The sequence below is a fragment of the Seriola lalandi genome, unplaced genomic scaffold (assembly GCF_002814215.2).
Source record: "Seriola lalandi dorsalis isolate HSWRI2012SDOR001 ecotype SW California unplaced genomic scaffold, Sedor1 jcf7180002054692, whole genome shotgun sequence".
Classification (NCBI taxonomy): Eukaryota; Metazoa; Chordata; class Actinopteri; order Carangiformes; family Carangidae; genus Seriola; species Seriola lalandi.
The window spans coordinates 1,156,096-1,174,054 of record NW_019525245.1 but is presented as its reverse complement, the minus strand read 5'-3'; the positions used below and the strand labels follow the sequence as shown (position 1 = coordinate 1,174,054).

Below are 17,959 nucleotides of genomic sequence, written 5' to 3'. Positions count from 1 at the left end.
GGGGGGGGGCACTGGGCAGCTCCGCCCCCTTCCTGTGAGCTTGTCTGCAATGAAATGGAAATGTTGAGAGGGTTGCCTGGCACTGGGCCTGCTCTCTGCAGTACAGACAGTGTGGCTACACTAATGGGGGTGGGGTCTTTTCTGGAACATGGCAGCAACAGCAGCAGTGCTACCATCTATCAGCTAGCACCAGCTATTAACCTAGCATACATTACCAAGTGTCAATCAGCACAACAGCTGGGCCACTGAACAGACAGGCGTGTGTGTCTGCTGTTGGCTTAACAAAGGAGGAATAAACAGCATCTTTGTGTAAACTCATATGGTGAACAGATGAAGCGAAATAGGAAAGCACTTTTACCTTATTCAGCCACTCAACCTTCTCAACATCTGGAAAGTTGACCTAATGGAAAAAAATACAATGAGTGTGCATACTGTAATTAGATTTTGCACAGAGCATCATAAACTCAAAACAGAACAGGGAAATGATTCAGCCATAGCTGATGCATGTCTGAAAATGTCATCAATAGCACTGTTGATATTATACCAGTGCTTTTTGCACCAGGCTTTAGACTGAGCAAATATTTCCAAAAGAAAAAAGGAAAGCAGATAAGTGCAGCAACTGTCTATTCAAAGATTACTTTGAATGATATAGCTGGCTAATACATGATTTATCTTTGCATTGAGGATTCTTTTGCAATGTAAGTGACTGAAATGTCTTCTCCATTTATATTTAAAAGGATTCTGTCAGAGAAAATCCTGACACGGTGTGCATGCTGGAGAGCAGCACTGGAAAGCAATATGGAGACGCACGCAAGCAATCACTGAAATCGCTCACTGAAACAAGTATGCACAGGAAAATAATTTGGGTGTGGCCAGATTTTCTGAGTTAAAATAGACCCGTGTGAGTTTCAGCATTTCTATGTTTGGTACATATAATATCAGGCTGAATGACTTGCAAATCAAGACCTACAAATTTTAGTCACCTTTAGTTAAGAATGCACAAATGATTAGAGGGTTTAAGTGTTGCTGCAGTGGTTACAGAGCAGTCAGAATTGCCCCACTATGCTTTTACTGTAGTCTCGAAACACACATACACACACACACACACACACACACACACACACACACAGCAAACCTGGCCACTGTATCAGAGGAAATGATTGGGAACATAACACAACAACTTCTGCACAACTGTTCGCACGCATGTTTCACTGAGGACCTGAACTCCATCAGGAGCATTAAAGGAAGCAGTTTAAGAAAAAATGAAAAAAGAAACACTGACCTAAAGAATAGTGTCTACAGGGAAAGCATTTGAGGAAAACATTTCCCTTAACCCTTTCTGATACAGACCCCAAATTATAGGTTTTTCGAAGTGGAAAGTTTAAGACTATTATGTGATTCCAGAGCAACTAAAAATAGCAAATATTGGGCTGGTCTCCTGGAAACCAACTCTTTTGTCTTGCAAGTCCCTGTAGGAACATAATGATTTTAGGGTGCACTGCTAGGTTTTGCCTTGCTTTACGTAATGTGAGGTTACTCTAGTTCAAGGTGGGTTCAGAGGGATGGTATTGTCCAGGGGTATGGTTAAAGACTTTTGATACCAAAAGAGACTCCCTGACAGGTGTGTGGCTATGTCTTACCCACGCAGGGAGGTCTCGCTTGATTTTGGACACCTTCATGGATGTGTACTCCTGCTCGTTGTCGAGCAGCTGTATGGCTGACTTCAGGCGCGCCTCCTTGGCTTCTCGGGCATGCTTCCATCCCGTGTAGACCATCATCCCAAACACCAACAGGCTGGTGCTGACCCGGTAGTAACCGGCCAGGTAGACGGGCAGCAAGGCACCCAGACATTTCCCAAATGTCCAGAGCACCGCGACCGCACTTATCCCCTTAGGCTCAGGAGTCTGCGTGGCGACTGTACTCTCCGGTTTCTTCTCGGTGTCGCTTGTGCTCAGACACTCGGTGCCCTTGGGTTCACTCGGTTCCGACTTGTCGTTTTCCATAATGGTATATCCCGAAACTAAGATACAATCACCAATAGGTTATTGTTTGATTAAAAAAAACAGTGCGTTTAAAAAAAAAAGCGTGTTAAATGGACTCAATTGTCACTAACGTTACATTTCTAACATCAGCTTCCTACCGTTTGAACAAACGCACTGCAGCACTTAGCTTTCACTCTCGCTAGCTTAGTTCACTATTCTCCCGTGTCGCATCTTGTTTAATGATAATTATATGTATTATCGCTGAGGTGGAGCAGCTTCCACTGACTAAGCAAAGGCCCTGAAGAGTGGTCGACAGCAAGTTCTGCCCCTCACTCCGTCCCGTTATCTGGATGAAAACACGCCCACTGGAACAAAAAAATGCATCTTTGACTCTTTCGCTGCTGCGGTAAGACAGTCATCCAGTTTATTGAAATTACCGCCATTACTGCGGCATTACGTTATTCAAAAGCGAAACTTTCCGCGGCATAACGCGTGTTTCTTCAAATTTCACTGTCTGATTAAAAATAAAAAAAGAGCAAGTTTACCTGTCTGATGAAGCACAGGTAGGCTTAATTTCGAGGAGAAAATATTGTGATACAGCCATGTGGTACACGGCCTTGTGTCAAATAGTTTACCCAGCAGCACTTCTAGACAATACTTTCTGAAGCTCCAGTTTATTTTAAAACAGCAGACTGGGCACTCTCCTCAATCCCTAAATCCGGTATGAGTGCACACGCCCTGGGACGAAATGATTGCTTATGACAGACCAACACCGAATACTTCCACTTGTTTGAAGAGCCACACGGATATGAGACTACTGAAGAAACGGGGCATTATATTCAAGTTTAAACAGTGTGACTCCACCCAAACAACTCAAGCAATGGGATGGTAACATGAGCATCTGCCACTGTCATAAGGCATGACTTATCTTGCCTGTATGAACTATGAATATATGATTCTGAATAGAAGACAGTAGCTGTAAACAAAGTGATAAATAACACAAGATTCATTTTTGAGTGGTTGTTATTATTATTATTTTTTTTAATGTGTAGTACCAAAGTTAATTTGCACAGAGCAAACCACAAAAATATAAACACAAACTGTTTCCAAAGTCTTCATATCCCAACAAGGATGGCAAGTGGTTCAAACACTATGGATGAACTCACATATTTTGAGTTTGTTGCCATTTTTGGTGTCCATGTTTGAGGAGATACCTTTGGTACACAGACCTTGGCCAGAGTTTACAGGTCACTCAGCCTGTACGGAAAAATGTCTTTGTAATGTTGCCACAGAACACAGAGTGAGAGAGGCTATACAGAGAAGTCTTTATTTTGCCCTCTGGTGGAGAAGCACAAGTGTCTATGCCTCAACTCTTGTGTTATGTCATCAGTCGAGTCTCATACAAATAAAAAGGAGACCATCTAGGCTCAAAATCCCCACTGAGGATGCTACAGTCTGACTTGTGGGTACTACAGTTCTGACTATGAATCAGTTAGTGAGGCAGAGTTGTGATCCTCATGCTTTGACTGGCAATGGGGTACGACACCATCGGGGTGGTGGCATGACTCATGGTAATACCAGGCAGAGGCTGCGTCATAGACACTGCCACTGGTGCCACAGATACAGCCACCGGTGCCATAGAAACTGGAGGTGCCATTCCTTGGGCAATGGTCTGTGCAAGGGCAGCAGAGAGGGGGGTGATCTCAGGGTTTAGGTGGGGTGGAGGAGCAGTAGGTGGGGCCGCATTAGTTGGGGGCGCTGCAGGGGCACCGGTGGGAGCTACCAGGTCTTGCTGTGTAACAGGCCGAGGCTGCAGTCCAGCGCTGCTCAGGGTGGTGTGAGTCTGGGCGATGCTATGATTGTAGGAACTTACTGCACCCACAGGGGGCGCCAGACTCTGCTCAGTGGGTGCAGGAGTGGAAGACAGCGTCATCACCTTGGCCTGGCTTCGGAACTGGGCGTTCTGCTCCAGAAGAACCTCATTTGTGGCAATGAGATTTGAAACCTGAGAAACAAAAGACATTGATTAGAAAAGAAAAAAATGTCTGTGTGCCAGACTCCAAAATGGTAAACAGCCTTAAACCTTTGAAAGCACATTAAATAAACTATAGCTACTTCAAGTAAAAAAAATTAATTACTATTTACTGATAGCCAACAATTCTTAAATTTTTCATCATCATGTCATGCAGCTTTTGCTGTCATTGATTCTACACATTTTTGCAGAATTTTGCAACAGTCTTTGAGAGCAGGGAGAGCCTGAGTCTTATAATGCTAAAGAATGTCTCTTTTTCTTTTTTAAAAATGGAAATGTATTCCCTGGTGTTTTAGTCAGGTGACTGAAGGGAAGACCCATTCAAGTCAGCTGTTTCTTGAATTCAAACAGATCTGATATCTGTTCTCCCTGCGTGTTTAGGCACATTACTGCTCCAAAATAAATCCATCAGAAGGGATAAGATGTCTGTATAAAATAAAAATGTTCTTCTGTTGTCAATATGTATTTGATCATCCTCCAGTCAGAAACTTCACGGTGGGTAAATATCATCCAACCTCGACATTTCCTCCAATAAGTTTGAATAAGTTTCATGCATTCATTACAGCAATAATCTCTCAGCTGCCTCTTCACATTAACTCTACAAACTTTGTTTTATGTGCAAATAAAACTTTCTCATAGTCCTGAGAATCACTGTTTGGTCCATATTAAACTCTTATTTTGTTTAGAAGCTGCTATCACTCTGAAATGGTGAATTGATATGCATTTTAAATACAGGGACTAACACTAGTCAATAACTAAATCTAAGCAATCAATGTTTTCTTATGCTCATACTCATGAGAGTGAAAAACTCAAGTGACAACCTAGTGCTTAATCGACCTTTCACATGATACTCATGTGAAAAGACCATATTAGTGTACCAAGTAACAGTTCCATTTGGCAGTATACTGCAATCTGATTCAACAGCTGCCATTGCTGAGCTGATAAAATTCAATTATTTGTTACAACTTTGTTAACAGATTGTATTGCATAACATTATACTGTTAAGTGTACCTGTCATTTTGCACACAGTCATATCTGGTATTAGTTGTTAAAAAGACAAAACATACTAGAAAATAAATACAAACGTGTTTACATTTGTCTGTATTATAAGTGCTATGTGTTCATGAGGGAAAGGCTAACTAGTCATGTATGATTTTAAGGATTTCTCAGAGATCTAAAATTATTTATTTTGTTTAAGTTCCAAATAACGCTTGGTTTTTCCCATCTCTCATCCTAACCTGCTTCTTCAACTCTTCCACTCTCTTCCTCAGCAGGGAGTTTTCTTCCTCCAGGAACCTGTACTCTAGAGGACGTGACGGCAAGGTGGCTTGAATTCCTAGCTCATAGTGTCCACCTCCGCTCCCATCTGCCAGGCGCAGTCCCTCCAGCCGCCGCCTCTTCAACTGTAGAGAAGTGTGGTCCATCGAGGCTTCCAGGGCACCAGCATCAAACAGCCCATTCTCAAGTAGAGGGTCATACACTGAGCACGCGCTCCTGTCATAACGTCGCTGTCCTGAAGAACTTATCGACAGACAACCACTCATTCCACCTCCACCTACTCCCCCTATTCCTGAGATACCTGGATCTCTGCAACCACCCAAGCTGGGACAGCCTATCCCCATTATATTACTCCCACCTCCACTTCCCACGAGTCCCTGTATTCCTCCACAGGTACCTCCTCCGCCAACACCCATCCCTCCCCCAGGATTCACCATTCCACTGGCGCCTGGCCCTATAACACCACCCACTCCAACCCTGGAAGGCTCATATTCGTAGTCTTTTTTGACATGGCGAAATTTACATTTGTTGCCCCTCTGGCACTCTCCCGTCAGGAAGTCTCTGCAGATAGGGACCTCCCCACGGCTATGGGGGAGATCCATGGGGGACAGGCCAAGTCGAGCTGCAACCTTCCCTCTCAATCTGAGGGGTAACTCTCCTGTTTTCTTGTAGTGGTCCTCATCCTCTTTAGATCCATGGACAAAGCGGCAGTTGGAGCGCATACACTCCTTATTCTGATGATCATGACAAAAGATGAACTCATTCTTTTGCACTCCTAAATCCGGCACCTCATTAAAGTCTGGGTGTCTAAAGCGGCAGCGTTTCCCTCTCTTGCAGACATTGCGTATGAAGTCCCTGCAGACACCGTCCAACGCCAGTCCTGAACCCTGTCCCCCACCTCCACCGTTCCCACAACTGCTGCCGTTTCCAAGTGCCCCTCCTCCCCCCATGCTCCCAGAGCCAGAGATGTTTCCTCCAACACTTCCTCCTGAACCCCCTCTGCCCTCTGCCGAGCCCCCCACCAAACCAGACCCAGGTCCTCCTTCCTCACCCAGACTACCACTGCTGCCACCACCACCTGACAGGTAGGAACTGTCCCGGTCAGGCATGGCGCTCGGCCCAGCTCAAGGAGAAAATTGCACTCATCTCATGAATATGAGGGGGGGCTGCCGTGACCTGGCAAATAGTCACTTACACAGGTAAAGAAATCATGAATTGTTTTTGCCTTTGAGTAGTGAAGTCTGCTATTCAAAGGTCTGCAAGAGAAAAAAAACAAAGCCAAGTTGAAATATGTGTTACTGAAATACATAAAGATATGAAAAATGACAGCGAAGGGTGTAACGTTACGGTTAAACCAGAACAGTACATTGTGTGGGAAGAAAATGCATTTGCTGTAGATATAAATGGCTTCTGCTAGGAAATTATACATGTATTCTGATGTTCACTGTATTCTGTATTGTTTTTAGCTGTATAACCTCATACTCGGCCCCCAGCTGCTGGAGGGTAAGGAAAAGGTGTATGAGCATATGAAAATAGGAAAACCTTTGGGGAAAAACAGGAAACTAAGTAGAAACTCAACAATGCCAGAGGAACAACAAATCTGAGCTCCTAGAACATTTCTGAACATTGCCAGGCAATGTGCATTCAGTCACACTCTGATACCCTTAGTTGGCAGATGAGAGATAGGAATGTTATCACTAATAACACATGTTGCTTTGAAACACACAATACATGGTGTTTAGAAAATGATGGAAAATCACACATGCATATGTAAGTTTGTGACTCAGCATAAGTATAAGGTTCAGCAAATGGGGGTTTCATCCTGTGGCGACGGCTAATCTGTTGATTGGAGGAATGGGGTGTTGGTGACACCTGAGGTCCAATGCTCCAGACACCAGAGGGTGGGCAGACCTTCTTCCGGATGATGGCCAAACAATGTGGCCATCAACAGTACAGTTTATCAAAGTTTGTTTGATATCATTAAAACTAAGCTATGTAGCAAGCAAGTGGCTCTCATGAGATACCTGAAGTGCACTAGGATGAGCAATGTCTTGGAAAAACAATATACCATGACACCACACCTTTAAGTTTTGTAACAACACCCTGGCTGGGTCACCAAGACCCGGTGTGGCTCACGAAGGGGGCAAAGGAGATAGAGATCATATATAGAAGTAAAAATATAAACCTTCTTTTCATTGAAACCACATGGCCCTAGCAACGGTCCAACGGACACACCCTCCAAATATCTGTATATGGATGAATGTTTTCTTTGTCTGGTAGAATGAATGTAGGATGTTTGTTATAATGTTTTAGTGAACGAATGCACAAGCGAGGGTAGCAGTACTGTGCTAGACTGAGGTGTAGCTGTGTTTAGCATAGGGTGCAGGGCTAGGGTCCAGACTAGATGCCTACCGATGTCCACATTATTATTATTATATATGTATTTATTAGAATCATTGCAGTGTAGAAAAGCAATACGTCTGTTAGACTGCTAGGCCAAGCAGCCGGTAGAATAATATAGAAACTACCACTGAGGATAAGAATACTGCAGAGAAAAGTAGAAAAGGCCTATTATAGGAGTTTATATATGTGTGTTGTTGTGTAAGCTTACACGATGTTGAATTGCTTTGTGTATCAGTTTATTGCAATTGTGATGATTGTGTAAGGATGTGAGAGTTGGTAAATAAGTAGCACTGGTGTGTTAACTGGAGAATGAGCATCAGTCAATTTCAATTCACGTTTTTTTCCAATGTCCGGTGAACAATATTGCCAAAGCATCAGGTACAATTTGTGTCTGTTCCATGTGTATAATAAGCCAAGTAAAGATGTTTATCACATTCAGTGATGCTGTTTTAATTATGTGTTCTTCAGGTTGCAGTCACATATTGTGCAGTAAAGTATGCTGCATGTCTCTCTCCTGATATAAACTGGAGCTTTTCACTCATATCTGGCCCTGTGAAGTTTGGAATGAACAAATCAACTTCTTAAAGTATTCCACTCTGATAACATTATTATTTGTCACATTTTAAGAGGACGTGCATCTCTGCCTCTACCTCACCTGTCTTGCAGTGACAACAGACTCTTCGCTCTTTTGGTAGTCAGGACTCCTGTGGTCACACTGTGGTCACAGTGTCTGTATTTGGTCAGGATCTAGCTCGGCTTTGTATCTTGGGTTCTTGGGTTTGTAGTGCCTGAAATCCCAGCGTCTTGGGGTCTCTATGATTTACCAAGAATAAACAACCAGAAAATGTTTTGGTAAAACAACACGAATTAAGCATTGCATTCACACCACACGATACTGAAATAAACACAAATGGTGACAGATGGTAAATAAAGAAACACCCGGACATATCATATTTCTGAATAAGTCTACAACGTTGCAACGAGACCGTCGGGCTCTCTGGCTAGCTAATATTAGCTAACGATCGTTACACAGCTCGGCTAAATTCTAATGTTGTCTTACCAAACATAAGCCAGGAGTAGGTTCCAGCTGAGTGGCTCCCATATAGAAACGCCTCACTCTGATTCACTGAAACCTATACAGGTATTTCTGCCAACAACAGAAACCAGGCCTGTATTATTTTGGTAATTCCTCTAGGCCTCGGTGCTGTTTACCAAATTTCTCGATCTGTCTTTCACTACCAACGAAGAAGACAACCCTCTTCTTCTCCTTTTTCCTCGAGCTGCTGTTTGCTACCCTCTAGTGGTGAAAGTGGTGGATGACACCCAAGTATGTTTTAAGTTTGTTGTCATTTTCTTTTTATACAAGGAAATAATAAATACACGTTGTAAATGTGGATGTATTAGCGACATCATCGCCAAAACAAGGTAAGTTAACACCGAGAATAGCCACGAACGAGGTCACATTTACTTTGATGCGCCTTTGCCACGTTTTTGTACGTAGTTTGGCTGAAATAGGCGTAACATCTTTAGTTAACTAAATTCTGTGTACCTGTGGTAGAAACAGAAGCCTAGCTCTAGCCCTGCTGAGTGTTGTTACTGCTGATGTGTAGAGCAGTCACTGGATAGTTTTATGTACATATGGAGATAAGCTGTTAAACCGCAAGGTAGCTGCCGCACAAGATAAACTGTTTTGTGTAAGAGTTTGAGTTCCTCATCTGTGCTCAGGCGCTCAACATGGCAGTGGTGCAAGGTCTTCTCCACTGGATGCAAGCCTGCGTGGTCCTGCTGCTCTGCTTATCTGAAGCCGTGCCCGCTGCCTCAGAGACCAACAGAAATTACTACGATACCCTCAGTATTGAGTCAACAGCAACTGACAGCCAGATAAAAAAGGCTTTCCGCAAACTGGCCATAAAGCACCACCCCGATAAGAACAAGAGCGCCGACGCAGAGAAGACTTTCAGAGAGATTGCTGAAGGTAAAACACGCCTGCAACACACTGTACTTTCCTGTGTAATCTACATTGTATATGTAATCTACACAATGAAATCATTTGCAATTTTCACTTTCAAAATAGATCATTTCTTTATTCTATTAATATGGTTCCATTAATACTCCCAGTTGCCATTTTCTTTAGTACCTTAGCTAATACTGATGTAGTCTAATACAACAGCCCTGCAATAAATCCTACCTTCATGAGGGCTTTATAATGTTCAGTGTTTTTTAGACTGCTTTAGCAGTGTAGTGTAATTTGTGGTGGTGGTGTTATATTGGTTTTTCCAATATTTAGTTTACTCCTGATATAAATGTGGTGGCAAGTATTAGAAACACGTTATACAGCCAAACAATACAAAACTGAAAATTGTAACCATGGTTGTTTTAGCTAGGTGTACCTAATGAACTCACACCTGAGTGTACATTCACTGTCTAACTCCTCCTCCAGCCTACACCGTGCTTTCCAACAAGGAGAAGAGGAGGCTCTATGACAGTGTGGGCCATGAGGCTTTTGTAAAAAACGAGGTCTCTGTTGATGCTGAGGATGAGGATGAGGATGAGACAAACTTCCACTTCAGTTTCTCAGACTTCTTCCATGACTTTGATGATAGTCCCTTTGTGGAGGAGCCACACTTCCACTGGAGCTTTCATCAGGATTGGGAGGATGAGGATGATCCATATGACTATTACAGTTTCGATGACCCCGGCTTCAACTTTTATTTTGGGGATGGGGATGAAAATGAGGAGGAGCACCACTACTAGATATGTAATTTCTTTGTCCTGTATAATGCACGACTATTATGTATTAATATATTGTCTTCTATTGATAACAAAGTCTCCATATTAAATTGTTTACTCATGCCTTGTACTGTGCGTCTTTTATGGCATCACTTGTAAGTTCAGCGGTTGTTTACAGGCTTGTGAGGTTGTAAGGCTGACAGCTGGGCAACTGATTGGACCGTTATGCCACTTTTCCTATGTGGGTGTGTCGAAGGTACAGAGTTACTGGCTAACACACCATTTACTCATCTTTTTCCCTGAGCCAGCACTTTAGATTTGGCACTGTTTTACTCCATTTCTCTCAGGACCAGTGTGCACTTTGACCCAGAGGATATCCTGTGCCTTCTCAGCAGTTGGAGTGTGAACGCACTAAAGCCTACATAAGACAAAAGAGCTTTGCAGCTTTATGCACTTTTATCGAGATAAAAGGAGATTTAAGATTTCTACAAAGCAGATAAAAGACAGACTGGAAACATTAACTTACAATCTTGACAATGATGGTAAGTATGTCTGAAAATGTTGTTGTTTTTGACAACCTCTGAGTATCATGTGACTTTTACTCCAGGCAGGCATTCGTATATACAGTATGAACTGTTACAGTTTTTTCTTCCCTTTAAATTTAGTTAACATAATAATGTGAATTTACTCCCAGCTATTGTATTCATAATATTAACAGCGACATTTTTTTATTACAGCAAGAGGTCCAAGAAGTGACACCTCCTCTGAGTGTCCATGGTCATAACATCAAGGTAACGGAGGCGCTGAAAGACGGGGACACACTTACCTTTCTGATTGTTTCTCAAAAGGTGAGAAAAAGATTCATTTACTTGTTATTTGTTGCAAGAATTGAAAACATTAGATCTAGATTAATACCGCAAACCACAAGGATAGGTCAGTTGGCATGCTTGAACTGATATTACAAACTGCTCAAACTGCTCTCCCCTGTGTGTGCCAGCTGTCTGGGACAGGGGAGTACCATGTGGTCCGGACCTATGAGGATTTTGAATGGCTGCAGCAGCACCTGTTTTCTGAGGAGGACGTGCCTGGGTTACAGGGAGTCATAGTCAGTACTTTAATACATCTGCACTCAGTTTTTTATTCCACTTGACTGGACACACAGTTAATGGGTCAACTAAATTAGTTGTGGGTTGTCTTGGTGGCTCAGTCAGTGATCTATTGTTCTTTGTTTTATAGATTGAACTGCCTTCTTTACAAATTGAAAGTGATAACTGAAAATTATAACTTAAAATTATGCAGTCTTGAAACACAGTGCTTTTGTGACTGAGAAAATCACAAACTACAATGTTTACCACATACGTACGTAACAGCGGTTTGAAAATGTGCTACAGTCGTCCAAATTCTGGGGAGCAGTTTGTTGCTTTTCAGACGCTTCCTCTTTTTTCCTACTTTACTCATGCTTTTCAGATCTTAGTGCTGTCATCCTGCCAGCTTCCCCAGAACTTTAGAAAATGAAGCAGAAGCTTTTACTTCAGATCATTTTTTTTTTTTTTTTCAAAGAAAATGCAGCAGATTCATATCAGGAAGTATTTTACTTCCTTTACACAGTGACGCGAGAGTTTATATGTAGCAGAGCAGAGTTTGTGATGTATTACACAAGCACACACTGTGTGATATCAAAGATCCTTCAGGTTCATATTGTGTCCATGCTGTACCTCCAAGCACAGCATATTTCAAAAAACCATTAACCTATTTAAGTCTCCAGTGCCAAGCACCTAATGAAAGAAAGTTTTGACTAAACAATAGAATAAATCATACTTTGAAAAACAACATGGGCTTTAATAGAGTTGTACTCCCTTTTTCCCTTCAAGTTTCCTCCTGTTCCGGCAAAGGCTCAGGTGAATGCATCTGCCAAGGTCATGAAACAGCTTGGTGAATACATCTGCACAAAAAAAATAAGTATATATATATATATATATATATATATATATATATATAATACAACAAATGAAATTTCAGTGTCAGTTCTGTTGTACAGTGTTGAGTGAGTTATTCAGTGTTGTGGTGAAAATGTTGAATGCTTCCCTGCAGGTTTCCTTGGCTTGGGAGAGTGGCAGCCGTACTGTAAAGCATTGGAGACTTTCCTCCGGCAGGTTGCTTCCCACAGCATCCTCAACAAAATTAAAGCTGTGGAGATCTTCCTCACTAGCACAGATGTAAGTGGACACAGATAAACAGCTTTTTACTTCTATTCTCCTTTCTTTTCTTTTCTTTTCTTTTTTTTTTTTTTTTTACAATTAGCACCAGTAAAAAGAAAGAATTTAATGTTATGTACAACGTGATTTTATGAGAGGGAAGGGTAGTAAATGGTTAAACGTTCACCAACATTGTTTCAGAAGAGAGAATAAAGAGATTCATGTGACCATTATGGCACCCTCCAGATATATGGAGGAGTGAAGGCCAATGATCTGCACCTGCACTTCACCCCAAATGAGATGGTCTGCAGTGTAGAATTATAGTGAGTTTCTGCCTGTAGCCCACACACCAAACCTTCAGAAGGTTCTTTTGAAGTTGCCCTAAGAAATGTGCCATGTGACTGTGTGTAACCTCAAAGTTAACCTCACAGTACAGTAGATGTCTCCGGGACCATATTTTGCCTTGATGACACACACAGACACACACCCACCTTAAAGCAGACCCTCACACAGACTCAAAAAGATGGAAACAATGCTGGCCTACTGTCACAGCTGGTTGCATGTGACTGGCGGGCTGCAGGTTTTGGGATTCTGAGCAAAACATACACAGACTCTGTCTGCAAAAAATCTGGCAAAATGAAAAACCATGGAAAATGATGGCCACAGCTGGAAGAACCGTTTAAATGGGCTCGCTTTCACTGTTGGACTGTGGACTTTGAAGAAAGCACACAGTTGTAAAAGTACTTTTGTCTGTAGATAAAAAAAAAAATGGAAGAACGAAACAAGCTGGTGAAGTGTCACAAAATCAGTGCTTTGAAATTTTCAAAAGGGACCAGGTGGTGAAGTGAACTCCACAAAAGAAATAAGAGTACAAGCTCTCAGCCTGCCGGGTTTGAATAACACCAAAGAGTAAACAAGACCTCACAGTGTCGGTGCTTGAGTCGAAAAAAAGGCACTTTCCAAACAACTTTGTTTTAGAAGAATATTATTAATGTTCCTGTTGTCACACTATAGCCCTTAACAAGGGAAGGGTCATTTACATATAAATGATATCAGTTTAGCATTATTTTGATAGTAAAAACTTTGTCTTTACTAAGCCATTCGTCATTTCAACTCTGCATTACAAATATATTATGAATACTATTACTACTAGTATGCATTTATCTGTATGTATTCAAGTAGACACACACACACACACACACACACACACACACACACACGTACACTGAGTAATCCTCTTTGCTGTGTTTAAGTCAGAGTTTATGTCACTGTTGGACATGTTTCAAGTCCTGATGATGATACAGGTCTTTCCTTTCTGACTGCATCAGCCTCATCAAGTCTGGAATGCTGTATATCAAGCATTAGCAGTCTCTTAGTGGCACAGGCCAAAAATGTCTTTGGATGTTCCAAGAGTGTGTGTGTGTGTGTGTGTGTGTGTGTGTGTGTGTGTGCGTGCGTGTAATCACACACTTTGTAACACTAGTAAACACTTTATATCTGATGTGATGAAGCTGAGGCAAGATTTTCTCTGACTTTCACATTGTATTGTGTCTCAAAGACAGTGTATCTGTCTGTAAGTCCTCCACTCATGTTTGGATGATTTCATATACTGTACATACTGCGCTTAAACAGTATTAACTTGAAAAAGTTGGAGCTTATTGGTGTATTTGTGTGCAGCCTCCAGGCAGACAAAGAGTAAGGAAAAACATTTTCAACCGGCTGAGTCAAGCTGTGGAAGGGATGAGGAAAGAAGGCCATAAGGTACACAACTGGGACTCATGCAGACAGAATTTACAGCCTCTACACCTGTATGTGAAGTTTTAATGCAGTAATGGCTTGCATTCGCAGGATGTGGATGAGTTCTTCCAAACTGAACGTGACCAGAACCTCATCCTAACTGGCTACACAAAGAGCGCAGCCGAGGTTGTTGTTTGTCTTTATGAGTGTTCGTCTTCTGTCCTTTTACCTTCGCCCATACGACCAGATACACATTGTCCTGTTTGACTTTTGAAATTTCATTTTCCTTGCAGAGATTCCTGGATGTGGTGCTGACCCAGCAGAGTAAGAAACATGCTTCATTTGTAAAAGTCCCCTGTGAAAACAGACAGAGAGATCATTGGTTGTAATTCACTGGTGTCATTTGTGTGTTCAAACTCAACACTTAATATGGGATATGGATTCATGTATTAATGTTCTACCACATCACTATACCACATCCATCTGTGCCAAGTCTGATGTTACTGTGTGTGTCATGTTGTGGTTGTTTGCAGAAATAGCAGTGGCCTGTGGGCACTTCTCAGCTGCTCTGCATCTCTGTGTGGAAGCAGGGGAGGATCCTGACAAACAGGATTTTTCTAGGTTAGACCATATTTGTATTGGTCACACACCCATATCACATGTTCTTAAAGTTAATGCCTCTTAACGTTGCATACAAGTTGTAATAAGTTGGTTTGATTATACAAATTATAAAAACACCTTTTTTTCCTCGCAGGATCTGTGTGAAATTATCTGAAGTCTTTGAATCTATGAAGGTAAGTTGTTTGTCCTTTTTAACAGAAATAGATTCACATCGTGATGGACCATCACTAATCATCTGCAGATAATTTGCTTGTTTGTGAGCAGAAAAATATGATGAGTGTTGCTGAGAACAATGTGAACACCCTTGGGCTGGGCCTAGACCTGGAGTCACGCTACCAGGAGGCAGAGAAGGTGTGTTTTGTAGTTCTAAAGGTAGTTTATGTTAATCATATGTACAGTGGCTCTCCATGTACCTTGAATCCCGGCCGTCGATTGAAATAAAGACTGAAAGACTAATAATGTAACATGATTATTATGTCCAATGCAGGAAATGCTGTTCAGGAGAACCTGTAAGCTGGTGGAGTTAGAGACTGCCAGGAGGAACGCAGAGAAGGCCAAACCTGTGAAGAAGACTGCTGTGAGTGTCTGCGCCCGAGTACAGCGTGCACATCCTGTTATGTGACCAGCAGGTGTCAGTAACGCTCTGCCGATAAGATTCAGTAGTAGGGGCTAGACAGCTAAGACGAAAGATGACGAGAAGACATTCGATGCAAGTATAATCTGTATATTAAGTCTGATTAAGTAATAATGATGGCATGCGCTCCACATTCATCAGATGGAGGAGGTGAAGAAAGCGGCAGAGACGGAGTTCGATCACATTTGTGGTGTCGCTAAAAAGGAGGTAAAACATCCAATTTAAAAACTGGAATCCCTGTTTCCACCTGGCTTACCTGCCTCCCCACTCCCCACCTCAAGCTTATTGTGCAGCATCCTGTTTGTTGTTATGACCTTTACTGTGTGTGTTTACATGCATGTGATGTGTTTCTTCCAGATTGTGCGGTTTGAGGGCGTCCGTGTGGAGATGTTGCAGCAGGCTCTGGTTCAGTGGTGTGAAAAGCAGCTCCTTACAGCCAAAGAAAGTGCTGACCAGTTCAACCAGCATCTGCAAGCCTTCAGAGGGATGGCCTAGTGACCTCACTAGCAACTTCCTAATGAAGCATCCTCAGTATGTCTAAACATAGCATGGGGTAACCCAAACATGTCCTTCACCCTGTTGTGCTGTAGCCTGATGCATTATTGCACTCAGTTATATCCAGAATGAATGAAGAAATGTAAGTGAAACAGTAAGAAAACCTTCCTCATAATTAAAACGCATCCTTATAGATTGTATTCACACTTGTGCACACACACATAAACAAACACCTAGTTTTCCTCAATCTCTCCTCACTCATACTCTTCCTAATAAAGCCCCGGTAGAAATGATCGTTTGGAGATCGTAGCAGGGGTATGTCATCTGCTAAGGCTATTGTGTGTGTGTGAGTGTGTGTGAGTGTGTGAGTGTACATGTTCTATACTACACTCATACATTTGTGCTGAGAACGTATTGTGCTGCTCTGTAGCCACTACATCAGCCGGGGTCACACAAAATAAAGTGTGATGAATTGATTCCCAAAGTACCTGCTTGCCTTTGTGTGTGTTTCTTACTCCTGGATCATTAATCAGTGGGTTTGGCTGCTCCTGCAAGGACATGGCAACAAGGGCACTGTGCTGGCTTATTGTTTGGCTTTTGAAACTATCTTGGCTTTGTGAATACCATAATAATGTTAATAATCTGTCTAACAATCATTCTATTTTCCTTTAAGCGAGATCTGGCATTAAAACTATGACACACTTAACAGAGATTTTCTGCACATAAGCACAATGTCATCCTCCCCTTCCCTGTCTTCTGAAGACTGTAGGTCCATATCTCAGCACCGCTGCGTGCTTCATCTCATCTGTTCCGGCCTGTAATCTCTCCATTGGGTGAATAAGGAGGAATGGTTCCCATTTGAGCGAATGAGTCAGAGAGAGATAGATGACTGGTCTCGTAAGAAGAGAGGATAGAGAGGAGGTTGGGCTCATTTGACAATGAAGGAGTAGGTAAATGGCAGTACATACATTGCCAAGAGCATGTTTATAATCCGCCCAAACAGAATGAACTGGTGAGAGGAATTGTGTTATAGTCGTTGGTTAGAATGTAAATCTGCTTGCTCTTTGGATGACTCCCCTATTTCTCTGATGGTTGTGTAACCTGATATAATTCCTGTACCTCATTTCTTGTGTGTACTGCTCCTCCCGAGCCTCAGATAAGATCCCACAATGCTTTTTTATTTAACGTATTTAATCTCTCTTTAATCTTTTTGTAGAGGTGGTCTCGGTCACAGAGCAATACACATACACAGAGCAGAGGCTATAAAGAGACTAAGGGTCTCAAGCAACGTTAGCGGCTCTGAGGCTGTATTTAGGCACAGTGGTACTCAAAGTTAAATGCAAATGTCAGGCTCTTTTGAGATAAAGTGTGTGTTTTACAAGACACCTGGCCAAAAATGCTAACATGCCTCTTATAAGCAGGTATGATGCATACCATATTAACCACCCTATTTTAGTGTGTTAACATGCCAATGTTTGTGCACCTGAGGTAAATGGAAACATCATTAATTTTGAAAGTGTTTAGTCATAAACCAAAGTAGAGCCTTTTTCTCCACACTCTATGAACTTCTATCCCAAACGTATCACCTAATTCCTTGGAAAAGCAAAATTTGTGTTCATATCGAATCACCTGCTAGTCGTCACTGAAATTCCAGTCTGTCTGTTTACACTCCATTTTATGTTTTGGAGGTAGTAACAAAAAGACATTCACTCTCCTTACAGTACACACATTTATTGATCATTAAATCTAGCAATTACACCATGCAAGTTTTGTACTTCATCTTTGTGGTTTATTGGTTTTAATGAGGCGCAGTAAAAGTTAAATGTAAGAGGTTTATGGACCATTTTTATGA

At 42.0% G+C, this 17,959-nt stretch overlaps 4 protein-coding genes across 4 annotated transcripts in view; 2 read left to right on the top strand and 2 right to left on the bottom strand.

Annotated features, from left to right (window-relative positions):
* Window positions 1-2,298, bottom strand: part of esyt1b (extended synaptotagmin-like protein 1b) — an 18,733-nt gene extending 16,435 nt beyond the window's left edge. The window contains exons 1-3 of the mRNA XM_023423493.2: window positions 2,141-2,298; window positions 1,641-2,020; window positions 359-400 (exon numbers count right to left, since the gene is read on the bottom strand). Of these exons, the coding sequence (XP_023279261.1) occupies window positions 359-400; window positions 1,641-2,003 (405 nt within the window). The 5' untranslated portion in view covers window positions 2,004-2,020; window positions 2,141-2,298. The remainder of the gene's footprint in view (window positions 1-358; window positions 401-1,640; window positions 2,021-2,140) is intronic.
* Window positions 2,299-2,991: 693 nt separating this feature from the next.
* On the bottom strand, window positions 2,992-8,959 carry zc3h10 (zinc finger CCCH-type containing 10). Its single transcript, XM_023423530.2, has 4 exons — window positions 8,756-8,959; window positions 8,351-8,508; window positions 5,253-6,548; window positions 2,992-3,987 (listed from the first exon to the last, which is right to left on the bottom strand). The coding sequence occupies exons 3-4, from the start codon at window positions 6,399-6,401 to the stop codon at window positions 3,475-3,477; spliced, it is 1,662 nt and encodes a 553-aa protein (XP_023279298.1). The 5' UTR covers window positions 6,402-6,548; window positions 8,351-8,508; window positions 8,756-8,959; the 3' UTR covers window positions 2,992-3,474.
* Window positions 8,960-9,005: 46 nt separating this feature from the next.
* On the top strand, window positions 9,006-10,548 carry LOC111667755 (uncharacterized). The gene is made up of 3 exons (XM_023423532.2): window positions 9,006-9,120; window positions 9,421-9,670; window positions 10,136-10,548. The coding sequence occupies exons 2-3, from the start codon at window positions 9,430-9,432 to the stop codon at window positions 10,447-10,449; spliced, it is 555 nt and encodes a 184-aa protein (XP_023279300.1). The 5' UTR covers window positions 9,006-9,120; window positions 9,421-9,429; the 3' UTR covers window positions 10,450-10,548.
* Window positions 10,549-10,550: 2 nt separating this feature from the next.
* LOC111667754 (sorting nexin-6) lies at window positions 10,551-16,594 on the top strand. The gene is made up of 15 exons (XM_023423531.2): window positions 10,551-10,681; window positions 10,773-10,967; window positions 11,163-11,273; window positions 11,423-11,530; window positions 12,297-12,357; window positions 12,517-12,641; window positions 14,298-14,381; window positions 14,469-14,543; window positions 14,651-14,681; window positions 14,891-14,978; window positions 15,112-15,151; window positions 15,243-15,329; window positions 15,466-15,555; window positions 15,754-15,819; window positions 15,970-16,594. The coding sequence occupies exons 2-15, from the start codon at window positions 10,962-10,964 to the stop codon at window positions 16,105-16,107; spliced, it is 1,110 nt and encodes a 369-aa protein (XP_023279299.1). The 5' UTR covers window positions 10,551-10,681; window positions 10,773-10,961; the 3' UTR covers window positions 16,108-16,594.
* The last annotated feature ends 1,365 nt before the right edge of the window (window positions 16,595-17,959 follow it).